We start from the raw sequence: 20,505 nt of genomic DNA on the forward strand, positions 1-20,505 counted from the left end.
CACACATTGTCATGCCTCAAACTACTTTTTATTTGCAACTACATGATTTCACGCAATTCTTCTAAACAATGACATAAAATAGATTTCCTTGTGTATAAATAACTTACATACTCTCCATAAAGTAAATGCTCAAAGGTGCTAGAACAGATCGTCCACTCCTACAGTGTTCTCATATCCAACAGAGTTGATGCACAATATATAAATACTCAAGTCCAATATTAAAAACTCAGGCACTTGACTAACTTTAATAAAGTTTCTCAAACTATATCAATATATCTAAAGTGCATATATATTTTTTAAGAAAGATTATTCTCAATAACTTCTCTATAAAAATAAGTTTGATGGTTTAGCCCATCTAACTTTACTACTTTGAATATGAACTTTTAATATGCAGTCAGGCTTATTCTACCTTCTCTCAACATGACACCAACAGAATCAAAGCAGCTAGTGAGGTGCTAACATGTGAGGATTAATCCAGTGATTCCGGTCACAATGCATTCCAGGAGGAGGTACCCATGTTACTGGAATTGGGCGATATGGTTTATTCTTCCTTCCCTGATTTGGATAACCAAATGGAACAGGAGGAGGGTAGTGACTTTGATGACCATTCCCTCGGTACATTCCTGGCTTTTTTCTGGGTAAAGGGTGCCACATTGGAAGAGGTGGGAATATCACCTCTGAAATCTGTAAAGAAGAGAAAACTGTAAGTTAATAAAAAGAAAAAGTTAGTCATGTGTTATATAAAAACTAGGTGACCTTCCAGATTACTCATTAAAGAAAAACAAAATCACCCACCCACAACCCTAAGAGTAGGTCTAAGGCACATTCCTACAATCAAGTCTAAATATGTTAAAAACCTCAAATATAATAGGTAATCAATCAGCGTTTTTTCACTAAATGAGTGAAAATGAATAAACTCAAATACAGCACTCTAAAGCAACCGGATATTTTCTGGCTATTTCAACCAAAGAAGATGAAAACACGGAATGAATAGAAGCTTGTAAGGACACATCATGTTTTAGACCACTGGTTTCCACAGCTGGCTAAAGAGTCACCTAAGAAGCTTTTAAATACAGAATGTTCATGCCCCAGCCCTGGTCTACTGAACAATATTAACAAAACTTTAGGAAGAAAGGCCAAGTATTTTGATGACCCTGCAGGTGATTCTAATGTAGCCAGTTCAGCATTTTGGAAAACAGTCTTAGGTTATCCCATAAGTCAAGTGGGACATCAAGTTCACATCATTCAAAATGTTATCAGCAGTTTCAGACCTCTCTGCTCAGAATGCCACACCCTGTGACTATGAGTTTCAGAGTTCTCTGATTTCTAATCTGCTCTTCCTAGTATAGGCATTTAAAAATTTATATTCTGTGTAACAGCACTGCATTCATGATAGAAAATTCAAAAGGTACAAAATTGTTTACAGTGGAAAAAAGTCTCTCTTCTTCATGTGATTACCAGCTACCCTCTCAGAGGCAGCTGACACTAATCAATTGTTTGATCATCTTTAGAGATATTCTGTGAATATACTTGGTATACATCTATATACACATTTATAAAAACTCACAAAATTCTGTATACTGCTCTTTGCACTTGATAAATACATCTCAGAGACATTCATCTCAGTACATAATGACTTTTTTTTGTCATTTTACAGCTAGACAGTAATGCAATGACTATGCCATAACTAAATTAACTGGTGTCTTGTTGGTAGTACATTTAGGCTGCTTTCAGTCTTTTAATATCAAAAAAACAATGCACAAAAGCAAACGAAACAATGCAGCAGTGAATAACCTTAGCACAGTTAATTCTTGATTATCTACAATAATGGGGAAATAAAGAATTTAGAGTTCAAACTAATTGACCTATACTACAAACCAGTAGCAAAGTGGAATGTTTTCATTTCTTTGTACATTGGGGTGTTGATAAGCTTTTAAAACTGTCAGAAAGACACAATCCCACAGACAACCACTGTTCTGATTTTTATCACCAGACTGAGTTTTCCCTGTTTGTGAACTTAATATAAATGGAATCATGTGGCATGTATTCTTCTGTACCTGGCAAAAATTTTTTTTTGGCCACACCGCCTGGCTTGTGGGATCTTAGTTCCCCAATCAGGGATCAAACCCATGCCCTCCGCAGTGAAAGAGGGGAGTCCTAATCACTGGACCACCAAGAAATCCCCAGCAAAATTCTTTTGCTCAATCAGATATTTTTTAGGTCCTTCCGTATTGTGTCTATTATTAGTTCTTTCTGTTTTAATGCTATTATCCTACTGTATGAATGAATACACAATTTCCTCCCATTCACTTGTTAATGGGTATTTAGGTTGTTTTCCTTTTTTTAATTAAATGATTATGAAAAAAGCTGTTATAAACATTCTAATATGAGGCTTTGTAGATATTTGTTTTTTTCATTTCTCTTGTTAAATACTTAGGAGTGGAACTGTTGGGTTATAGGGCAGATGCATATTTAACTTTGTAAATGCCAGTTTTCCAAAGTGGTTATACCATTTTACACTCCCATCAACAGTTTATGAATCCAGCTGCTTCACATCCTTGCCAACATTTGGTATTGTCAGACGTTTTAATTTTAGCCATTCTGGAAGTAGTGTTTCACTGCAGTTTCAATTTGAATTTTCCTGATGACAAATAAGGTTGAGCACCTTTTTCATTTGCTTACTGGCCATTTATATAACTTCTTTTGTACAGTGTTTATTCTCATCTTTTGCCCACTGTTTTTAATTGGATCATGTCTTTTATTATTGATTTATAGGAGTGATTTTTAAAGTATATTCTGGAAACAAGTCCTTTGACAAATATATGTATTAAGAATATTTTGTCCCAGTCTATGCTTTTGCCCATTTGTTTTCTTAATGGTTTCTTTTTATTTATTTATTTATTTTTATTTATTATTTGGCTGCACTGGGTCTTTGTTGCTGCGCGTGGGCTTTCTCTAGTTGCAGCGAGCAGGGGCTACTCTTTGTTGCAGTGCGCGGGCTTCTCATTGAGGTGGGTTCTCTTGTTGCAGAGCTCGGGCTCTAGGCACAAGGGCTTCAGTAGTTGTGGCGCATGGACTTAGTGGCTCCGCGGCACGTGAGATCTTCCCAGACCAGGGATCGAACCCGTGTCCCCTGCAATGGCAGGTGGATTCTTAACCACTGTGCCATCAGGGAAGTCCCTCAAATTAGTTTTCTAATGTATGGTATCAGGTAGCAGTTAGGTTCACTTTTTTTTTTTTTTAATATATAGATTATCCAATTGTTCCAGTACTAGTTCTTGTATACTTACCCTACTGAATTGCTTTGGCACTTTTATTTAAAAAAAAACAAAAACGAAATTGTACATACATGGGTCTACTTCTGGACTCTCTATCTGTTCCAATAATATATTTATATATCTTTAAATCATTATCACACTATCTTGATAAACATAATGACTTAATATTAGTGTGAGATCTCTGAGTTGATTCTCCTTTCTTTAAATTTTATCTAGAAAAAGGCTTTTGGGATTTTGATTGATAGCAAGTTGAAACTATAGATCAATTTGGGGAGAAATAACATAATTTTCATTCTTAATTAGTAGAATTATCTCTGGAGGTTCCTTTCAGAAAACACAGACCCCCCCTCAGAGAACAAAGCTCAGAATTACTTTGCCCATACTTTGATAACCTCTTTTTTAAGGCTCTTGGTAATGCCAGGTTCAAGATGGAAAAATGTATAGGTAAAAAAGATTAAAGTGGACCATCTGCACCAGCTTTCTACACAATGATTTTAAGAGCTATGCTTCTCAGTCATGAAATGTTTTGTAAGTGAATATAATGTCAAGGAGAAAAGCACATAAAGGACAGTTCAATTTCTATGCCTTTCTGTTATAATTTTATCCTAATAGTCTTTCAACATAGGGGAAAACAAATACAATTTAATTTTAAAAGAAAATCTAAAAATTAAAGGTCAATTTACTTGAAAAAATTAGCAGCAATCACTCCAATTTGGAATTTACATTCTTGCTTTGCTGTGTAACAAATAAAATTCTTGAGGTAAAATTAGCACACACCTGAATGAATTCCAGGCAATTTAACAGCTGTAATCTGTAGTACATAATACATCATACAGAGGAAAAAAATGTCCAAAATATTTATGGCCATGGTCTTAAAAATGATCCCTGAATTACAAATATTATGTTTACTTATCTATATTGGGAATCTCTTGGGAAGAATATAAAAATAACTGGTAATGAAAACCTCCATGCAAGGGCACAAGACTGGTCATTGTGGGAAGAGGAGGATGTGTCACTATTATACCCTTTTTTTTTTTTTAAATAAATTTATTTATTTATGGCTCTGTTGGGTCTTTGTTGCTGTGTGTGGGCTTTCTCTAGTTGCGGTGAGTGGGGGCTACTCTTCATTGTGGTGCGCGGGCTTGTCATTGCAGTGGCTTCTCTTGTTGTGGAGCACGGGCTCTAGGTGTGCAGGCTTCAGTAGTTGTGGCACGTGGGCTCAGTAGTTGTGGCTTGCGGGCTCTAGAGTGCAGGCTCAGTAGTTGTGGCACACGGGCTTAGTTGCTCGGCGGCATGTGGGATCTTCCCAGACCAGGGCTCGACCCAGTGTCCCCAGCATTGGCAGGTGGATTCTTAACCACTGCACTACCAGGGAAGCCCCTATACTTTTTCATACCGTTTCAACTTTTTGTTTTGGTTTGTATTTTTTTTTAAAGCAGGTGCATATGTTATAATATACACATATACATATACCCCTAAGAATGTGACAATCTTCAGAACTAAGCTTCCTCTCAAGCCTAAGAAGGATAATTCAACAATTAAAAAAAAATAGGGCTTCCCTGGTGGCGCAGTGGTTGAGAGTCCGCCTGCTGATGCAGGGGATGTGGGTTTGTGCCCTGGTCCGGGAAGATCCCACATGCCGCGGAGCGGCTGGGCCCGTGAGCCATGGCTGCTGAGCCTGCGCGTCCGGAGCCTGTGCTCCGCAACGGGAGAGGCCACAACAGTGAGAGGCCTGCATACCGCAAAATAAATAAATAAATAAATAAATAAATAATTAAGAACTCAAAAATTAAGTTATACTGAAAGGATGTTCATTATATAAATGTATCCTGGATTTAAAGGTTCAGTTTCTCATACTCATGATACTCTGATTTCTTACTCATTAAGGTCTAAATTCTCATTTTAGCCCAAATCAAACCCTACCAGAAACCTGGTATGTTTAATTATGTCTAATTAAGTCCAAATTAATAAAAATAGGTATATTTAAAAATATACTCAAAATTAGAAAAACTACACGTACAGAATAAGGCTCAACTCAAAGGACTTCTTTAAATTTTAGTATTAGTAGCTATATGACTCTTTAAATGTTAAAGCAAAGAAAGATATTGTTTTGGCTTGAGTGAAAAAGAATAATTTAGTGAGGTTTCTCTTTAATCATAGAAAGGGAAAGAACATGAAAGTTAGGTACAAATTGGAAGTGTTAAAGGCTACAAAAAAATGAGTAGCTATTTTTGAATGCAATAAGGATTTTTAAAACATCAGGAATGTTTTATCACCATTATTTTTTCTATTGTTTTTACAATGTATTCATCCCACTTATTTAGTAAAGCAGACCTTTGATAATATGACTCAGGATGCCTATTTCATCTGAGGTAGCAGCTTCCCCTTAGCGTGGGAAGGCAAGAACTGTGATCCAGAATTTCAACTCAGAAACTTTGGGCAACATAAGCAGGACTACCTAGAATGCCCTTGCAAGCCTTGCTCATGACCTTCAATATGGAGCCACTTCATAGTTACCTGGTACACGGGGCTAGGGGTCGCAGCCACTGAATTGGGTTTCACTTCTACCTCCTTACTTGTTTCTTCATCTGAAGAAGAGGACCCTGAATGATAATCAGAGGTAACCTTATCAAGGGCCCTGGTCACTTTCTTGGAAATCTCATCCTTGTTCTCATCCTCATTTTCAAAGCTGGCAACAATGAATGCGTTGTTTTTCTCTCCATACCTAAGAATAAAAAAACCAAAAAACTTACACACCTTGAAGTCACATCAACAAAGCAAGGAATGTCCACAAAAACAACTGATCAGGTCTGGACATGCCATCAGTTCCAGGCAAAGAAGGAACCCTCCCAGAACTTGATTCTACATCTATAGTATCCTAACCCAGCTCCATGCCAACAGGCAGGCCACAATTTTCTACTCCTGGTCTATTAAAGTACAGATAAAAAGTGACCTCATTCTCTTTTCCAATTTTCTTTTCTACTGCCTCCTGACAAAAATAGTTGTCTACGATATCAGAGAAACTCATTGTTTTGATTGCATTTTTGTACGTACCACTGAAACTGGCCATACAGAACTTTCTAACAAATTTTTAACTGACCCTTATAACAGATCCTAGTAATTCAAGTCAAAAATCAACCAGACATTTCCTATGGGATTTACTTTTACCATGATTAAATAAAAAAGAGGCCTCTGTTTCCTATATCCACACTGACAAAAACAAGAACTGAGGCAACTGTTGAAGTACTACTGTTGAGGAAAATAAAAGGATTTTGCTTGAATTTTTCTGCTGATTTCATAGAGATTCCTATGATAAATGCTTACCCCTCATCTTATTTTTTTAAAATTAAGCAAACGTTTTTATCCTTCCAAAACATTTTTAAAGCTTTGATCTAAGAAAAATAATTGTCAGAACATGTAACTTCGGCTGTTGGGTACTAGAAAAAAGGAAAATAAATTCTGCAATGAGGGAAAATAGCACAACACACAGTAAAACTAGGAGTTTTCATTGAGAGGACAGAGGAGAAACCCACAAATCCATTCAAATAGATTGCACAACATAAACAATATGAAACAATTTCTAGGAAGTTAGGACAAAGGAAATGAATTGTTAAGCAGTCTTACATAGCATGTAATTAAAGTCAAACAAAATGATTCTAAGCTTAAAAAATATAAAAACATCAACAGAAAATAGGGTTAATTGACTATGATGTCAATTAATTTCATTCATGATAATTCTTATCTCAAATTATTTCTGAATCAGGATTATATCTACAGTTAAGTAAAAGGCCTAACTGCAACAAAGCCTTTGAAAGTTTAAATGGCAATCAAGTAGTCTCACAGGTGAGTTCTGTTTCTTTCAACTGTGCTATCTTCCGTTCTCATAGGCTGGATGAGGCCATAAATGCAATCTAAATATGGTACATAATTTCCTTTTCTATTCTTTTTCAGTCTCTCTCATAAAAGGAGTTGCTGCAGGATGGTGGAAAGAGCACTAGACATGTTTCTGGTTCTGTTCTGTCATTAACGAGCTCTGTTACCAGGTGCAAGTTATTTAATCTCTCCTGGCCTTAGTTTCCTATCTGCAGAATGAGGAAGCTGAAGATAGCTGGCTAGTGGTTAGTCTTCAGCTGGTGATTCTTCTTAGAAGATGCCTGAACAGTGGGAAGGGTTCTTCACAACACAGAATTCATGAAGTATAATTTCAAGATTACTTAGCCTTGGGTTGTAGCAGTGGAAATCTACCCCTTGGTCCTCTCCAGGTTTAAAGACGCAACAAATTTCAATAAAATCAAAGGTTAATTCATATATTAATACCAGCAGTATTAACAATGGGCTTAGGCCTACCTTCAGTATTGCCCATTAATGGAGTCAAAATTCAAGCAAAACAGAAAGGCAAGAAATTTGGGAAAAATCCCTGCCTCTGTAGAAACAGAAACCTAATCCAAGGGCAGACATCTAATGATTGAAGGATCAGCTTTATTAACTCAGGTTTCTTCGACACTCAAGCTCAGTTAGGTTCTGCATTTTTCCCGTGGTAGTATTTTGGTATGAGGGCTCTCTTCAGGGTAAGTGAAGCTACTTACTATATTACTGTACATTAGAATGTGCAGTTAATTCCTCAGAATTCGTAATGGACAACTTTTAAATTTCCAAATTTCAATGACACACTGCTAAAACATTCAGGTCTACTGAGTTAATTTGGAACAAATCAATAGTATCTATTGCTCTTTATCAGGAAAAGAAAGGATTACAGAAATTACAAACAAAAAAAGAAGTGTAGAATATTGAGTAGATAATAAAGCTGCCAGCTATTTGCAGGCCTTCTCCTTATAGGATCTGTTGTCTATTCAGTATCTTCTAAAATATTTCACTTAGTGAAATATTTCTAACTATATAACATTTTGCACTCTTCCAATATTTATCCTGATGGAATAACTATGAAGAATGTTCTCTTTGAGTGCATTTCAATTTTTTTCATAACCTTAGTCTTTAGTATACCAATGAGTTATTATTTTTAATGACTCAGATATTTATTCAATTATATAACTGCTATATCAGCTTTAATTTTCAGAATAGTTCCAGTTTTGGTCCAAAAGCACTAATATGTCAGTCTCCTCTATTAATTTATAGCAATCACCTCTACCCAATCACTAACAGGTCTTTCTTTCTGGGATTTCTATCATTACTGAATGAGCACTCATATTCTGAAAATATCAATAATTTCTATTAACTGTGAAAAACCTCACATCATAGCCCCTTTGGGGCAAAATTCTGATCATATATAAAATAATTAGAAGGCTACTGAATGCAAAGATTTTCTTATATTAACAAGATTAAAGCACAGTAATTTTTTATTATCTGGCATCATCAAGTAATGAAGTATCCACTTAAGTAGAATGTCCAGGTAACTAAAGCTTTTACCTTCAGGTGCCAAGATGTAGTTTAAGCATTTCAAATAAATATGTCCAAAATGTTTATATAATTAGCCAACTTCTTAAACATCCTTGGATATGGAAACTTTTCCCTAATGACTTAAGATCGTTGTATTAAGTATTTATTATTTGATGTTGTGATAATACATTTGGGTCAACTCTTTTGCTTTTTTGTTCCTGCCTCTATGTCAGACTATTACTTTTTTTTGTAGCTTTATGACAACAGTATCCTGGGGGATTGGTTCCAGGACCATCCCTGCCTCCCTCCAATGCCAAAATCTGTGGATGCCCAAGTACCTTAAATAAAATGGCATGGTACTTTGCATACAACCTATGCACACTCTCCCATACACTTTAAATCATCTCTAGATTACTTATCATATCTAATACAATGTAAATGTTATATAAATAGTTGCATAGCATGGCAAATTCAAGTTTTGCGTTTTGGAACTTCTTCCACCCCCCCTCAAATAGTTTTGAACTAAAGTTGGTTGAATTCATGGATGTGGAACCCTCAGATACAGAAGGCCAACTGTACTAGGAACAATCCCCTTTCAAATGCCACATAATTTTTTATGGGCTGAAAAACTACACAACTAACTTAAAAGAACTGTGTGTTAAGTAAGAGTAAATTATGATCAAAGTGTGGGCCTCATAAAAAGTAAACATTTCAATATAGTAACTTTGTGATAGCTATTTCTTGTATACTGAGGTCTTCTGCAGGGATTCATTCAGTGGTCCAAGTCTGTAAAACAAAGTCTGATCCTGGCCTACGGTAAGTGCTTAATTAGTCCCAGACTCTAAAAATGTTTGACCTTCTTAGACCAAAAATTGAGGTATCTTGCTCTTCCTTTTTCTGAGAAATAACTATTGGAGAATCTACTACCTACACCCGGTTTCCCAAAGCAATAAGCTTATATAAGCCACCAGCTTATATCAAGCAGCTCCAGGTTGGTCCAGAAAATTGTTGCAGGATTACCATGTACTTTTCCAACATGTCTTCACCACCACTTTCACTGCTGGAGATCAGGTCAAAGGCTATGACCACCTTTGGAACATATTAGGGTTGCATCAAAAAGCACCTCTACTATAATCAATAGGTGAACTGTACCTCTAAACCAAAGAGAAAACCCTAAAGGAACAGCTGTAGGAAATTACTCACAGGGGTTCCATGCATCTATTTATCCTGTTCCTCCTGCCTGGAAATGTCCTTCCAACCTTGTCATCTAGTCAACTGCAACTCATCCTTCCCCACTCAGCTCAAGTATCACCTACTCTACAGTCAGCCCTCCTTATCCATGGGTTCTGCATCCATGCATTCAACCAACCACAGACCAAAAACATTTAGGGAAAAACAATCCAGAAAGTTCCTAAAAGCAAAACTTGATTTTTTTTCAATTCAAGCAACTATTTACATAGCGTTCACATTGTACTTACAACTATTTACACAGCATTTACATTGCATTAGGTACTATAAGAAATCTAGAGATGATTTAAAGTATATGGGAGGTTATGCATAGGTTATATGCAAATACTACACTATTTTATATAAGGGACTTGAGCATCCGAGGATATTGCCTCTGTGTGTGTGTGTGTGTGTGCATGTGGCCGGGGCGGGGGCATGTTCTGGAACTAATCCCTCACCAATACCAAAGGCTGACTATAGTCTTTCCTGAGGCAGTGACTTTCTCCTTTGTGCCACCAACTACTGCATTTTGTACATAATTCTATTATAGCACAAATCACACTCTGTTGTAATCTGCTTATTCTTTCTTCTCCCTTATTACACTCTGAACTACCTGAAAGAAGAATGTCACTTTCATTTTTTAAAAACCTTACAACTAAGAATGCCTGGTCCAAAATGAGTATTTTTATTTTATTTATTTATTTATCTATTTATCTATGGCTGTGTTGTGTCTTTGTTGCTGCGCGCGGGCTTTCTGTAGTTGCAGGGAGCAGGGGCTACTCTTCGTTGCGGTCCACGGGCTTCTCATTGCAGTGGCTTCTCTTGTTGCAGAGCATGGGCTCTAGGCACGTGGGCTTCAGTAGTTGCAGCACTTGGGCTCAGTAGTTGTGGCGCATGGGCTTAGTTGCTCCACAGCGTGTGGGATCTTCCTGGACCAGGGCTCAAACCCGTGTCCCCTGCCTTGGCAGGCCGATTCTTAACCACTGCACCACCAGGGAAGCCCACAATGAGTATTTTTAGAATGAAGTTCAATTAGATTTCATACCTAACACTCACCTTTTACAATTCTGCTCATTAGGAGACAAGAAATAATTTCCATTATGAAAATAAAACCATGAAAACATCACTCAGCCACTTAAAAACCAAAAAGGGGGAGGGAGGCAAGAGTAGAAACAAACAGAAACAGAAATCAACCAAAAGTTAATATCCAGTATTATTTGGGATTAGCGTCTTTCCTAATTTGAAGAGGGGAAAGACAAGGGCACCACCAATGAAAGAAGATATAATTGACCTATAGGGAGTCTAGGTGTCTAAATTCTACAATAGAGTTCTTGGTAAAGCTCTAAAAAAAAAACCCTGCTCTATCAGTTTTTGAGTTCCAAGAAGAATAGTTTACAAAATTCACAGCTGAGAAAGCCAAACAACCAGCTCCTGGCTATAAAAATACATGTGTAGGCAGTACCTGAGAGAATTTCATAAAATCAGTTCCAGCATGGTAATCAGTTAAGCTGCCAAACTCAAGAACTCACCGACAGCACACCTCACATGGGTCCACCCATAGAGTGAGTTCCTTTGGCAAGCCCAGGTCACTGTACAAAATGCAGCTGTTCTCACAGGCTTTCAGGACATCAGGATCAACTCTCTGAAACTTATTGACACGAATGCATCTACAACAAAGTGGAGTAATGTTAATAGCTTTAAATAAATGTAAATCAGAAACTTTGTTATATCTATTAGTTTTTGCCAACATGAATTTAAAAAAATAAAATGAACCCTGGCAAAGAATCCAGGAATATCTATCCTAAATAGATAATAAATCTGAACTAAAGGCAAAGAGGCAGCAGCATCATCAAGACTACCCAGCCTGGTGGAAAGAAGAGTCTGTGTGAGCACAGGGAAATCACTAGAACTGGCTCTACTTCATTTCACACAGAAACTACTCAATCTCACATGTACATTAAATGAGCAAGGAGTATGAAGGTTGCAAGAAATTACTTAGAGCTTTGAAGTAAAAGTTTTAATAGGTCAAATTCCTATATAACAAAATCTCCAACTCACAAAAGACCTCGACCAATGGTTCAAATATTTGGAAATTCTTGTGACAAGTTTTGATCTGTTGTTACCTTGCTTAAGAAGGGTATCCTATGCCTTACCTATAATTGTTCTCTAAATACCGAATCAGTCAAGGACACAGAACCATTCATACCATGTACTTAAGATTAAAATATAATCCAAGGACTTCCCTGGCAGTTCAGTGGTTAAGAATCCGTCTTCCAATGCAGGGGACGCAGGTTTGGTCCCTGGTCGGGGAACTAAGACCTCACACCGCAACTACTGAGCCGGTGCACTCTGAAGCCCGCATGCCGTGATGAGAGAGAAGCCCGCGCACCGCAACAGAAGATCCTGCATGCCACAATGAAGATCCTGCATGCCACAACTAAGACCCGATGCAGCCAAATAAATTAATTAGAAAAAAAATCCAAAAGTGTTATTGGCTTATTTCACTTAACCTCTGTTACTCGAGTTTTCCTTTTTTTTTTTTAAGTTATTGAAAGAGAGAAAAAAATTCTAAACCACTAAAGACTGTTCCTTTTTTTTTTTTTGGTCGCACCACATGGCTTGCAGGGATCTTAGTTCCCCAACCAGGAATCTAACCCATGCCCACAGCAGTGAAAGCACAGAGTCCTAACCACTGGACCGCCAGGGAATTCCCATCTGTTCCAATTTTTCTAACCTAAGAAATCCATTCACAGCTACTTATCAGAATGCTCAAAGATGGTTCTCAGTATGAATGCAAAAATACCTGTTAAAGTAAGTATTCTGCTTACATAGAGAAACGTTAGCTACAATGAAAGTATTTACTGCCTACAACTAAGAAATCAATCAAGAGAACCCAGGTTTTAGTACGAGTCCTGAGTACTAGTATTATTGGGTGAATTTAGATTAAGTCATTTTACTTCTTCAGACCCCCAAAATATGGAAAATATAAGTTAATTGACAAATACTGATTGTATCACTAAATACAATACTGTAACATCAACAGAATATACTATTTAAATTTTTTTAAAGTTTAATTATTAATTTCAACTTTCATTTAAAACAGTGAAAAAAGTTCTCATTAGGTAACAGCTAATATGTATTTCTAAATAATAATAATAACTCTTTTTGAAGGTTTACCATGCAATAGAGAGTCTTCTGAACGCTCTGCATGTACAGGCATACCTCAGACATTGCAGGTTTGGTTCCAGACCACAGCAATAAAGCGAGTATCTCAATAGAGCTAGTCACACAAATTTTTGGTTTCCCAGTATATATAAAAGTTGTATTACAGTACACTGTAGTCTATTAAGTGTGCAATAGCATTATGTCTAAAAAACAATGTACATAGCTTAATTAAAAACTACTTTATTGCTAAAAAATGGTAACCATCTGAGCCTTCAGCAAGTCTTTGTAACAGTAACACCAAAGATCACTGATCACAGATCACCAAAACAAATATAATGAAAAAGTTTGAAATACTGTAAGAATTACCAAAATGTGACACAGAGACACAAAGTGAGCAACTGCTGTTGGAAAACTGGCACTGACAGCCTTGCTCAATGCAGCTGCACAAACCTTCAGTTTATAAAAAACGCAATGTCTGTGATGCGCAATAAAGCAAAGCACAATAAAATAAGGTATGCCTATGTTAACTTTTTAAATTTTCACAATGATCCTGTGAGTTAGATACTATTTTCTCCACTGTAAAAAAGAAAGGAGGCAGAGAGAGTTTGAGTAACTTGCCCAAAATTACACAGCTAGAAAGTAATGAATCCAGAGCTCAGATCCAGACGAGATGCCAAAGTTCACTTTATTAAACAACCCTATTATGCCTGTACCTATCGTAACATCACCGTTAACAATTTAGCAAATTCAGAGTAAAAAAAATATTTTAAGCCATGTAAGATACTCTTTATTCCTTTCTATAAAATGGTCCTATGTTACAGATTCTAATGTTGTGTAGGTTGATTCAAAAGTCCCACGTGCACCAGGATCAAAAGCAATTAAGCGTAAGGTAGATCTTAGATGTATGTGTTTGTTTTTTTAATCTACAATGAGGGAGATGTAGGCTCTAAGCTTAAAAAAATATATGTAAATATAGATGCTTAAATAGAGACTCGCTTCAACAAAATTTGCATACCTTACATATTCTTATGCTATTTTTTTCACTCTAGATACTGCGACGATTTACCCATTAACCACTCTTCAAAAACAAGATTTTAAAAGCTGCATAAAAATAGTCCATTGTTTACTTAATGTTGACAGTGTAGCGCTTTCCAATTTTTTTGCAATTATAAAGTGTAAGAAATATCCATATTCATACATATTTGTCTGCATTTCTGATTATGCTTCTAGAATAGATTTTAGGAGATTTACTTTTCAAAGACTGTGAATATTTTTATAGATCTTGATAATGTTACCAAATTGCTCATATTTGTATAAGAGAAACATACCTCCCTGCAGAGAAACATACTAATTTATAAAAACTTTAGAAGAAAAAGAACTTTACGGATTGAAGAGTCTACTAACTCTGGTTAATCCTATAGTCTATTCATTTTTATAAAAGAAACGACCCACAATTAACTCTAATAGTTTTCTATTTCAAAGACGGCTTCAAAATGACTCAATAATGATACTTCTGATTATATGCCAATTTAATTCTGTGGATAACTTTTTTCCTCAAGTTTTTAGAATTAATGGAAATAAAATTGTACACTGTCTGACCTTTAAGCATTTACTTGATAGTGTCTCCTTTTTCAGTAATAGTACGGTGGCTTGGCACTTCCAAAAGCCTTAGTCCAATGTCAATTACATCAGTGTAAAAAGCTTGAACAGCTCTAATTCACAAAAGCTGTTCACTCTATCAGAAATGAAGATGTGCAGAAAAAAATTAAGAGAATCAAGTGAGAGGATAAAAAACAGTAACTTGAGTGCTTTATATAGAACATCCACATTTCTACTTTCACTCACCACATTTTCCAATATACTAGGAAACCTCTTTGGATAGAAATGAAGAGGAAAATATATCAATTACTTTGATTCTTTTCTTTTCAACAGATCATATGCTCACCTGGCTTTTAGCAAATGAGAACTAAACAAATCATACTTTCACCTCCCTTGCACACTCCGTGAACAGTCTTACACTTTCAAGAGCTCAGCGACTGAAAGGAAGTTCTTTTTACTGTGAAGGGCTGATTTGTGGAGGAATCTTTGGGGACAGCAATATGCATAAATAAAAGAATTTCTGTATTCATGATAGTCACAACTGTTCCACTTTTATTTTTTTTGGTCACATCCACAAATGGGGCATGGTTTGAACAGCTGAGTTTAGCAGAATATTCTCAACTCAGGTTCCCAAGTAGTCACATAAATACTAAAGAGTGAGCATGCCAGGACATGTTTTACAGGAGGCTGCTCTTCTTTAAACTGTAAATGTAACTTATAAACCACAGTACAAAAGATAGCTGAGAGTGAGAATTGCCTTCACTCTCAGAGACAAGGCTGTGGGAGGACTGTGGTATACAGAAAGCTCATAAGAATTTAGGGTCAGTGAGACCTGAATTCAAATCCCAGAGCTAATACTTACCAGTTGTGAATCATAGGTAAGTTACCTTCATCTATAAAATGGTTACAATGGCTTCTACCACAACGAATTATGCACAGTACAAATGAAATTATTCCTGTGTCAAGAACATGTTAGGTGTCTAATAACCTTAGTTCTCATTTGCCAAAAAATTTCTAACACGTAACATGTAATTTACTTTTAAATACAAGGAACTCATTTCCCTCAACCCTTACCATGCCCCCTTTTAAGTGATAGTTTTAGGGGTTCTCTACAATTGGGAAAGCCCTCAACTACCTGTGATACTTAAAGAAAAACACTCAGGAACCACACTATGACCACAAGACTAACTCCCATGAGCCTATACTATTGGCCCCCCAAGTCCACGCAGTGGGACTCGAACAACGAATACTTGTATTTTAAAGTGAATAAGGAAAAAATAAAACTGACACACTCCTGAGTTGGGTATTTTGCAGATAAACTGTGAAAGGCACGGACTGGACACACCCATCATTCCTCTGGCCTGGCACTCATTTGAGGAGCTGATCAGCCTCTTCATTTAGTCCAATCTAACTGTCCAAGCTATTCCTTTACCTGTAGGCCTGTCCTTTTGATGGTTTTTCCGGATACCAGTGATTTTTATATTTTTCTTGAAGTATTAGAGTCAATTTCTCAGCAAACCTCTCGACTGCTTCTTTTTTCAACTTATCATGTTTTCGAACTAGCCTTGTGAAAAAGAAGACTACGGCAGCAATTTCGTTCTTCATCTTTCCCTGCAAAGATAAAATAGTTTTTCTCAAAAAACCAAAACATCAAAACTTGAAGATAAAGCTCTGCAAAATATCCCTCCTTCACAGCAGCACCCCTTCCTCCTTCTAATTTTATCTTGTTTCACTGGTTCATATCTGGAGTAGGGAACAGTCACTAATTTATGCCATAAAGACCTTATTATAAAATACTGTTCAAGAGTCTTATCACCTAGCTTTGTAAAGGAGTTCAGTAAAGAGAGCACACCAAATTGCTCCTGTTAGCTAAAATAAAATCAGAGATATCACTCAAGGAGAAGCATTACAACGATACCATTATATAGTTTTTACTTAAATGTGTCAATATTTAGCTACAATAATTCAAGTTTAAAGTTCTATAAAATAACTTGTATTTTAAAACATAAAAAAGTCCACTTTAAAATCCAGTATTGTAGTCACTACTTTGGCAGTTCCTAAAAAGGTCATATATATAGCTACCATATGACCCAGCAATTCTACTCCTAGTTCTATACCCAAGAGAAATGAAACCGTATGTTCACACAAAAACTTGTACACAAATGTCCACAGAAACATTATTCATAATAACTAAAAAGTAGAAATAAACTAAATGTTGATCAACTGATAAATGGACAAATAAAGTGTGGTATATTATTCAGCAACAAAAAGAAATGACATACTGATATGTGCTACAACATGTATGAAACTTGAATACATTATGCGAAGGGAAAGAAGCCAAAAGACCAAATACTGTATGACACCAATTATATGAAATGTCCAGAATAAGCAAATCTATATAAACAGAAAGTAGATTAGTGGCCTAGGGGTAGGAGGATGGGGGGGAAGGAGTGATGTCAGTGGGTATAAGATTTCCTTTTGAGGTGATGAAAATGTCCTAAAATTGACTGTGCTGATGGTTGTACAACTCTGTGAATGTACTAAAACCGAAGACCTGTACATTTTAAATGTGTGAATCGTATAGTATGTGAATTATATTTCAATAAAGCTGTTATACACAAAGAAAAAAAATCCATTATTGAGCTTCTGTAAGCACTCTTTCAAGAACAGAGATATATTTACCTAAAAAATATGACCAAAAAACCCCAGCTCTATCAAAACATATTTAAGAGAGTGGAAATTCAGGGTCATTCACAGAAAATCTAAAAGAAATAATCAGAGATTCAGCTGCATATTGGAACTGCCTCAAGAAGGACTTTTTAAATGACAGATCTGATTTATCACTGATTAATGCATAAAGGCAAAAACCTTGTACTGGGATTGTTTCGATGTATATTCTTTCTTTGCTTGATGAGCTCATTCATTTGGCTGCTGTAAGTAACTTGGAGTTATTCAGATGCTGCGTTTATTAAGCAACATCACCTTTTCAGAGCCAATTATTAAAGACATACAGCCCCTGTTATGTTTAGTGCAAAAACTGACCAACCCAGCCTATAGTTTGTGTTCTTTCACATTTAAAAAATACAGCTGATTCTGTTAGCTTCCTTTTTCTTTTCTCAAAGTTGCTCTTAAAGTCCGTCTTCATAAGATTCCTTTCCTCCTTGTGCAAATTCAAACAAGGGACCTCAGTGTGAAATAAATTCTATATGTTATTTGAGAGGTGTGCTGGCAGCCATGGCCACCCTGATGCTAGATGGGAAGACACCCAGACCTTCCTCCTGGAAACCCTAGAATGCCAAGTCTACCTTCTATGGCCAGCTGCACACAATCCCAGCCCTCCACAACTGCTGTGCAGCCTCCTCCTGAAAAAAAGTCAGCCATTTCCACTTATAAAGCTATATTTATACTCCACCACCTTATGATGGAAAAGAAAACCCACTGCAATTTAATACATGGTTTGGGATGAAACTTGCTGATGGAACTCCATTAGCCTCCACCCCACCAAAGAAAACTAGAAAGGTACTCAATCCCTAACTAGCTCCTTATTCATTAAATTGGCCAACTATGTTCCACATATCTGAGTTTTGTTTTCCTTTTATTTTTTCTTCTCTGTTTCATATCAAAAAATAAAAGGAAAAAAGGAAGGAAAAGAACCACTTAGTGGTGGCTTTGGGTTGTAACACAAGATGAGTCATATGGAATTACTTTTTTTTTTTTTCAGTTTGAGGGAATGATGCCTGGAAGAGCTGAGAATTTAACCCACCTCCACCGGTCAGTATTCTAGGAGTACCAAAAGGGCAGCCCTAGAAGGGAGAGTTATGAGGTCAGGGAGAGAGAAACCAGAAGCCAGCAGGGCCAAGAAGCCCTTAGGCGCCCCGAGTAAGTCGCCGCAATTCCTCCACCCACACTCGGAGCGAAAAGCTCCCATTTTAAACATCGCACGGTGACGTCATCCTCGGACGTAGTCACCGAGGCGGCTGCCCCTCAAGTTCTACTTTGTTCCACAGGGTCCTCTGCTCACGGCGGCGGGGAGAGAACCCAAAGGAAAACCCAGTCCTGCCTTCCAGGAGTTCATAACTTTGTACTTTTCCCTCTCTTGTAACGAAGAGCTTCATCGCGGCCGTTTCTAGAAACAAGTATTTCTCCCGACAGACGTTCCCAAGGTTGAGGAAGGGGGGGTGGCGGGGGGAGGTCCCGGCCGCGGGGGGTGACGAGCCCTCGACCAGGCTCCGCGGCGACACAAAGCGGGCTCTGGACCCCGAGCGACAGGATTCCCACGGGGCCGGGAGTTGGGCTTTGTAAGCCATCCAAGCCTGCTGCTCGGCACTCGCGCTTGGGTTTGAAGAGCGCCGGGTGAGTAGGCACCAAACGTCCCCACCCACTCTTGGAAGAACGGCCTGCACTCGCGTCCAACTTCTGCAATCGCGGGTTTTCCTGAGTTAAGGGGGCAGCGCCCCGAGCCCCTTCCCTTCCTCACGCGAACAGCCTCGCAGGGTCCGCAGCCCCCGGGAAGGCTCCAGCCTCCGGCAGCTCCGGGTTCAAGGACCGGGCTCCCCTCAGGCGCGACTCCCCCCCGCCCACCCAGACAGCGAGCCGGATCCCCGGCTCCAGAAAACCCACAGACGCGGAGGGGGAAGGGGCGTGGGCAGGCGCAGGGCTGTCGCCCACCGCGAGCAGAAGGTAACGCGCGGTGAAAACGTGGCAGGAGCCTCGAGGCGGCGTCTCCTCCGTCGCGATGCCGCTGAGGGTCCCGCGGAAACGCTCGCGGGCCGCCCCCCTCCGTCCCCAGCCCTTCCTTCGCGCCGGGCCAGAGCCGATGCAAGCAGGTTCGACCCCGCACTCCTCCTGGTTCCCCCGCGCGCTGCCCGCCCGCGAGCCTTCGACGTGGCCGCAAAGGCGCCCGGACCACCCTCCTCCCTCAGCCCCGCCATGTCCGCCTCCTCCCGGCCCGGTATCCTCACCGCCGCCGCCTCCGCTCTGGGGCCACAGATTCCCTCCTGGCCGGGAACCGAGGGCGCCGCCTCAGCGGGCCGGCGCTCGGCGGCAGTGAGCGCGGCGAGCCTAGTCTGGCGCGTGCGGCTCCCGCGTCGTCGGGCGGCCGAGCGCGCGCTGAGAGGGCGGGCTGGTGGGCGCGCGCGAGCGAGCGAGCGAACGCGGCTCTGAAGCGGCGCGCGGGGGGCTCGCGGCCCGGAAGAGGGGAGGGGCGATGACCCGGGAAAGGGATGGCGCCGCGCGGGACCGGCTCGCGCTCCTGGGGGGGAGGAGCCAGAGGCAGGGCTTCGTCGACGTCCCGCCCCCAAGGCTCCGGCCTCGCTGTGCGAGCCTCGAAGCGCCTTCAGTCTTGCGACGCGCCAGCGGAGCTTCAGGTCAGACGGCGAGGGCCGCAGCACCGCGGGCTTCCGTCCTCGGGAAGGAACGGCGCTGAGAGCCGAGCGGACCCTCGCCAGCCCGCCCTACCTGCTGCAGCGTCTTCGGGGGTCGCGTGGGCCACTTCCCCTCTGCTGCCTAGGCCTCTGCTTCCCCCTCTCGTTTCTCCTTGTCGCCCTGCGCCCTGACACCCTCCGGCCGGGAGGGCGAATACTAGACCCTGCTCTGTAGAGGTCCAGTTCTCTAGACCTGGGGCTTCGGGGGCGGGTTGGGGGGCGTGGGGGTCTACACAGATCAGACGGAAGGCGGACTTTGCCTTTGTGGACTGATGCTCTTCCTTGCTGTGATAGTTACGGGCACGTCAGCTGTGCAGCTGCCTTGTGATCTTTCAGTTTGTTTCGAAGTCCTAGTTGGGCCCCTCCCTGGCCGGGCTGGTGGCTCCCTCAGAGCAGGGACTGCCTCCTGTTGACCCTTG

General features: G+C 39.5%; 1 protein-coding gene across 2 annotated transcripts; it reads right to left on the reverse strand.

Moving 5' to 3' along the window:
* Positions 1-6: 6 nt before the first annotated feature.
* Positions 7-19,875, reverse strand: BTG3 (BTG anti-proliferation factor 3). Of its 2 annotated transcripts, XM_033417987.2 has the most exons (5): positions 19,625-19,866; positions 16,096-16,274; positions 11,429-11,566; positions 5,796-6,003; positions 7-684 (listed from the first exon to the last, which is right to left on the reverse strand). In XM_033417987.2, the coding sequence occupies exons 2-5, from the start codon at positions 16,266-16,268 to the stop codon at positions 445-447; spliced, it is 759 nt and encodes a 252-aa protein (XP_033273878.1). In that variant the 5' UTR covers positions 16,269-16,274; positions 19,625-19,866; the 3' UTR covers positions 7-444. The 2 variants fall into 2 exon arrangements, with proteins under 2 accessions (XP_033273878.1, XP_033273882.1); XM_033417991.2 differs by lacking the exon at positions 11,429-11,566 and having other exon boundaries at positions 19,625-19,875.
* Between the last annotated feature and the right edge of the window lie 630 nt (positions 19,876-20,505).

This window comes from Orcinus orca, chromosome 5, assembly GCF_937001465.1.
Source record: "Orcinus orca chromosome 5, mOrcOrc1.1, whole genome shotgun sequence".
Taxonomy (NCBI): Eukaryota; Metazoa; Chordata; class Mammalia; order Artiodactyla; family Delphinidae; genus Orcinus; species Orcinus orca.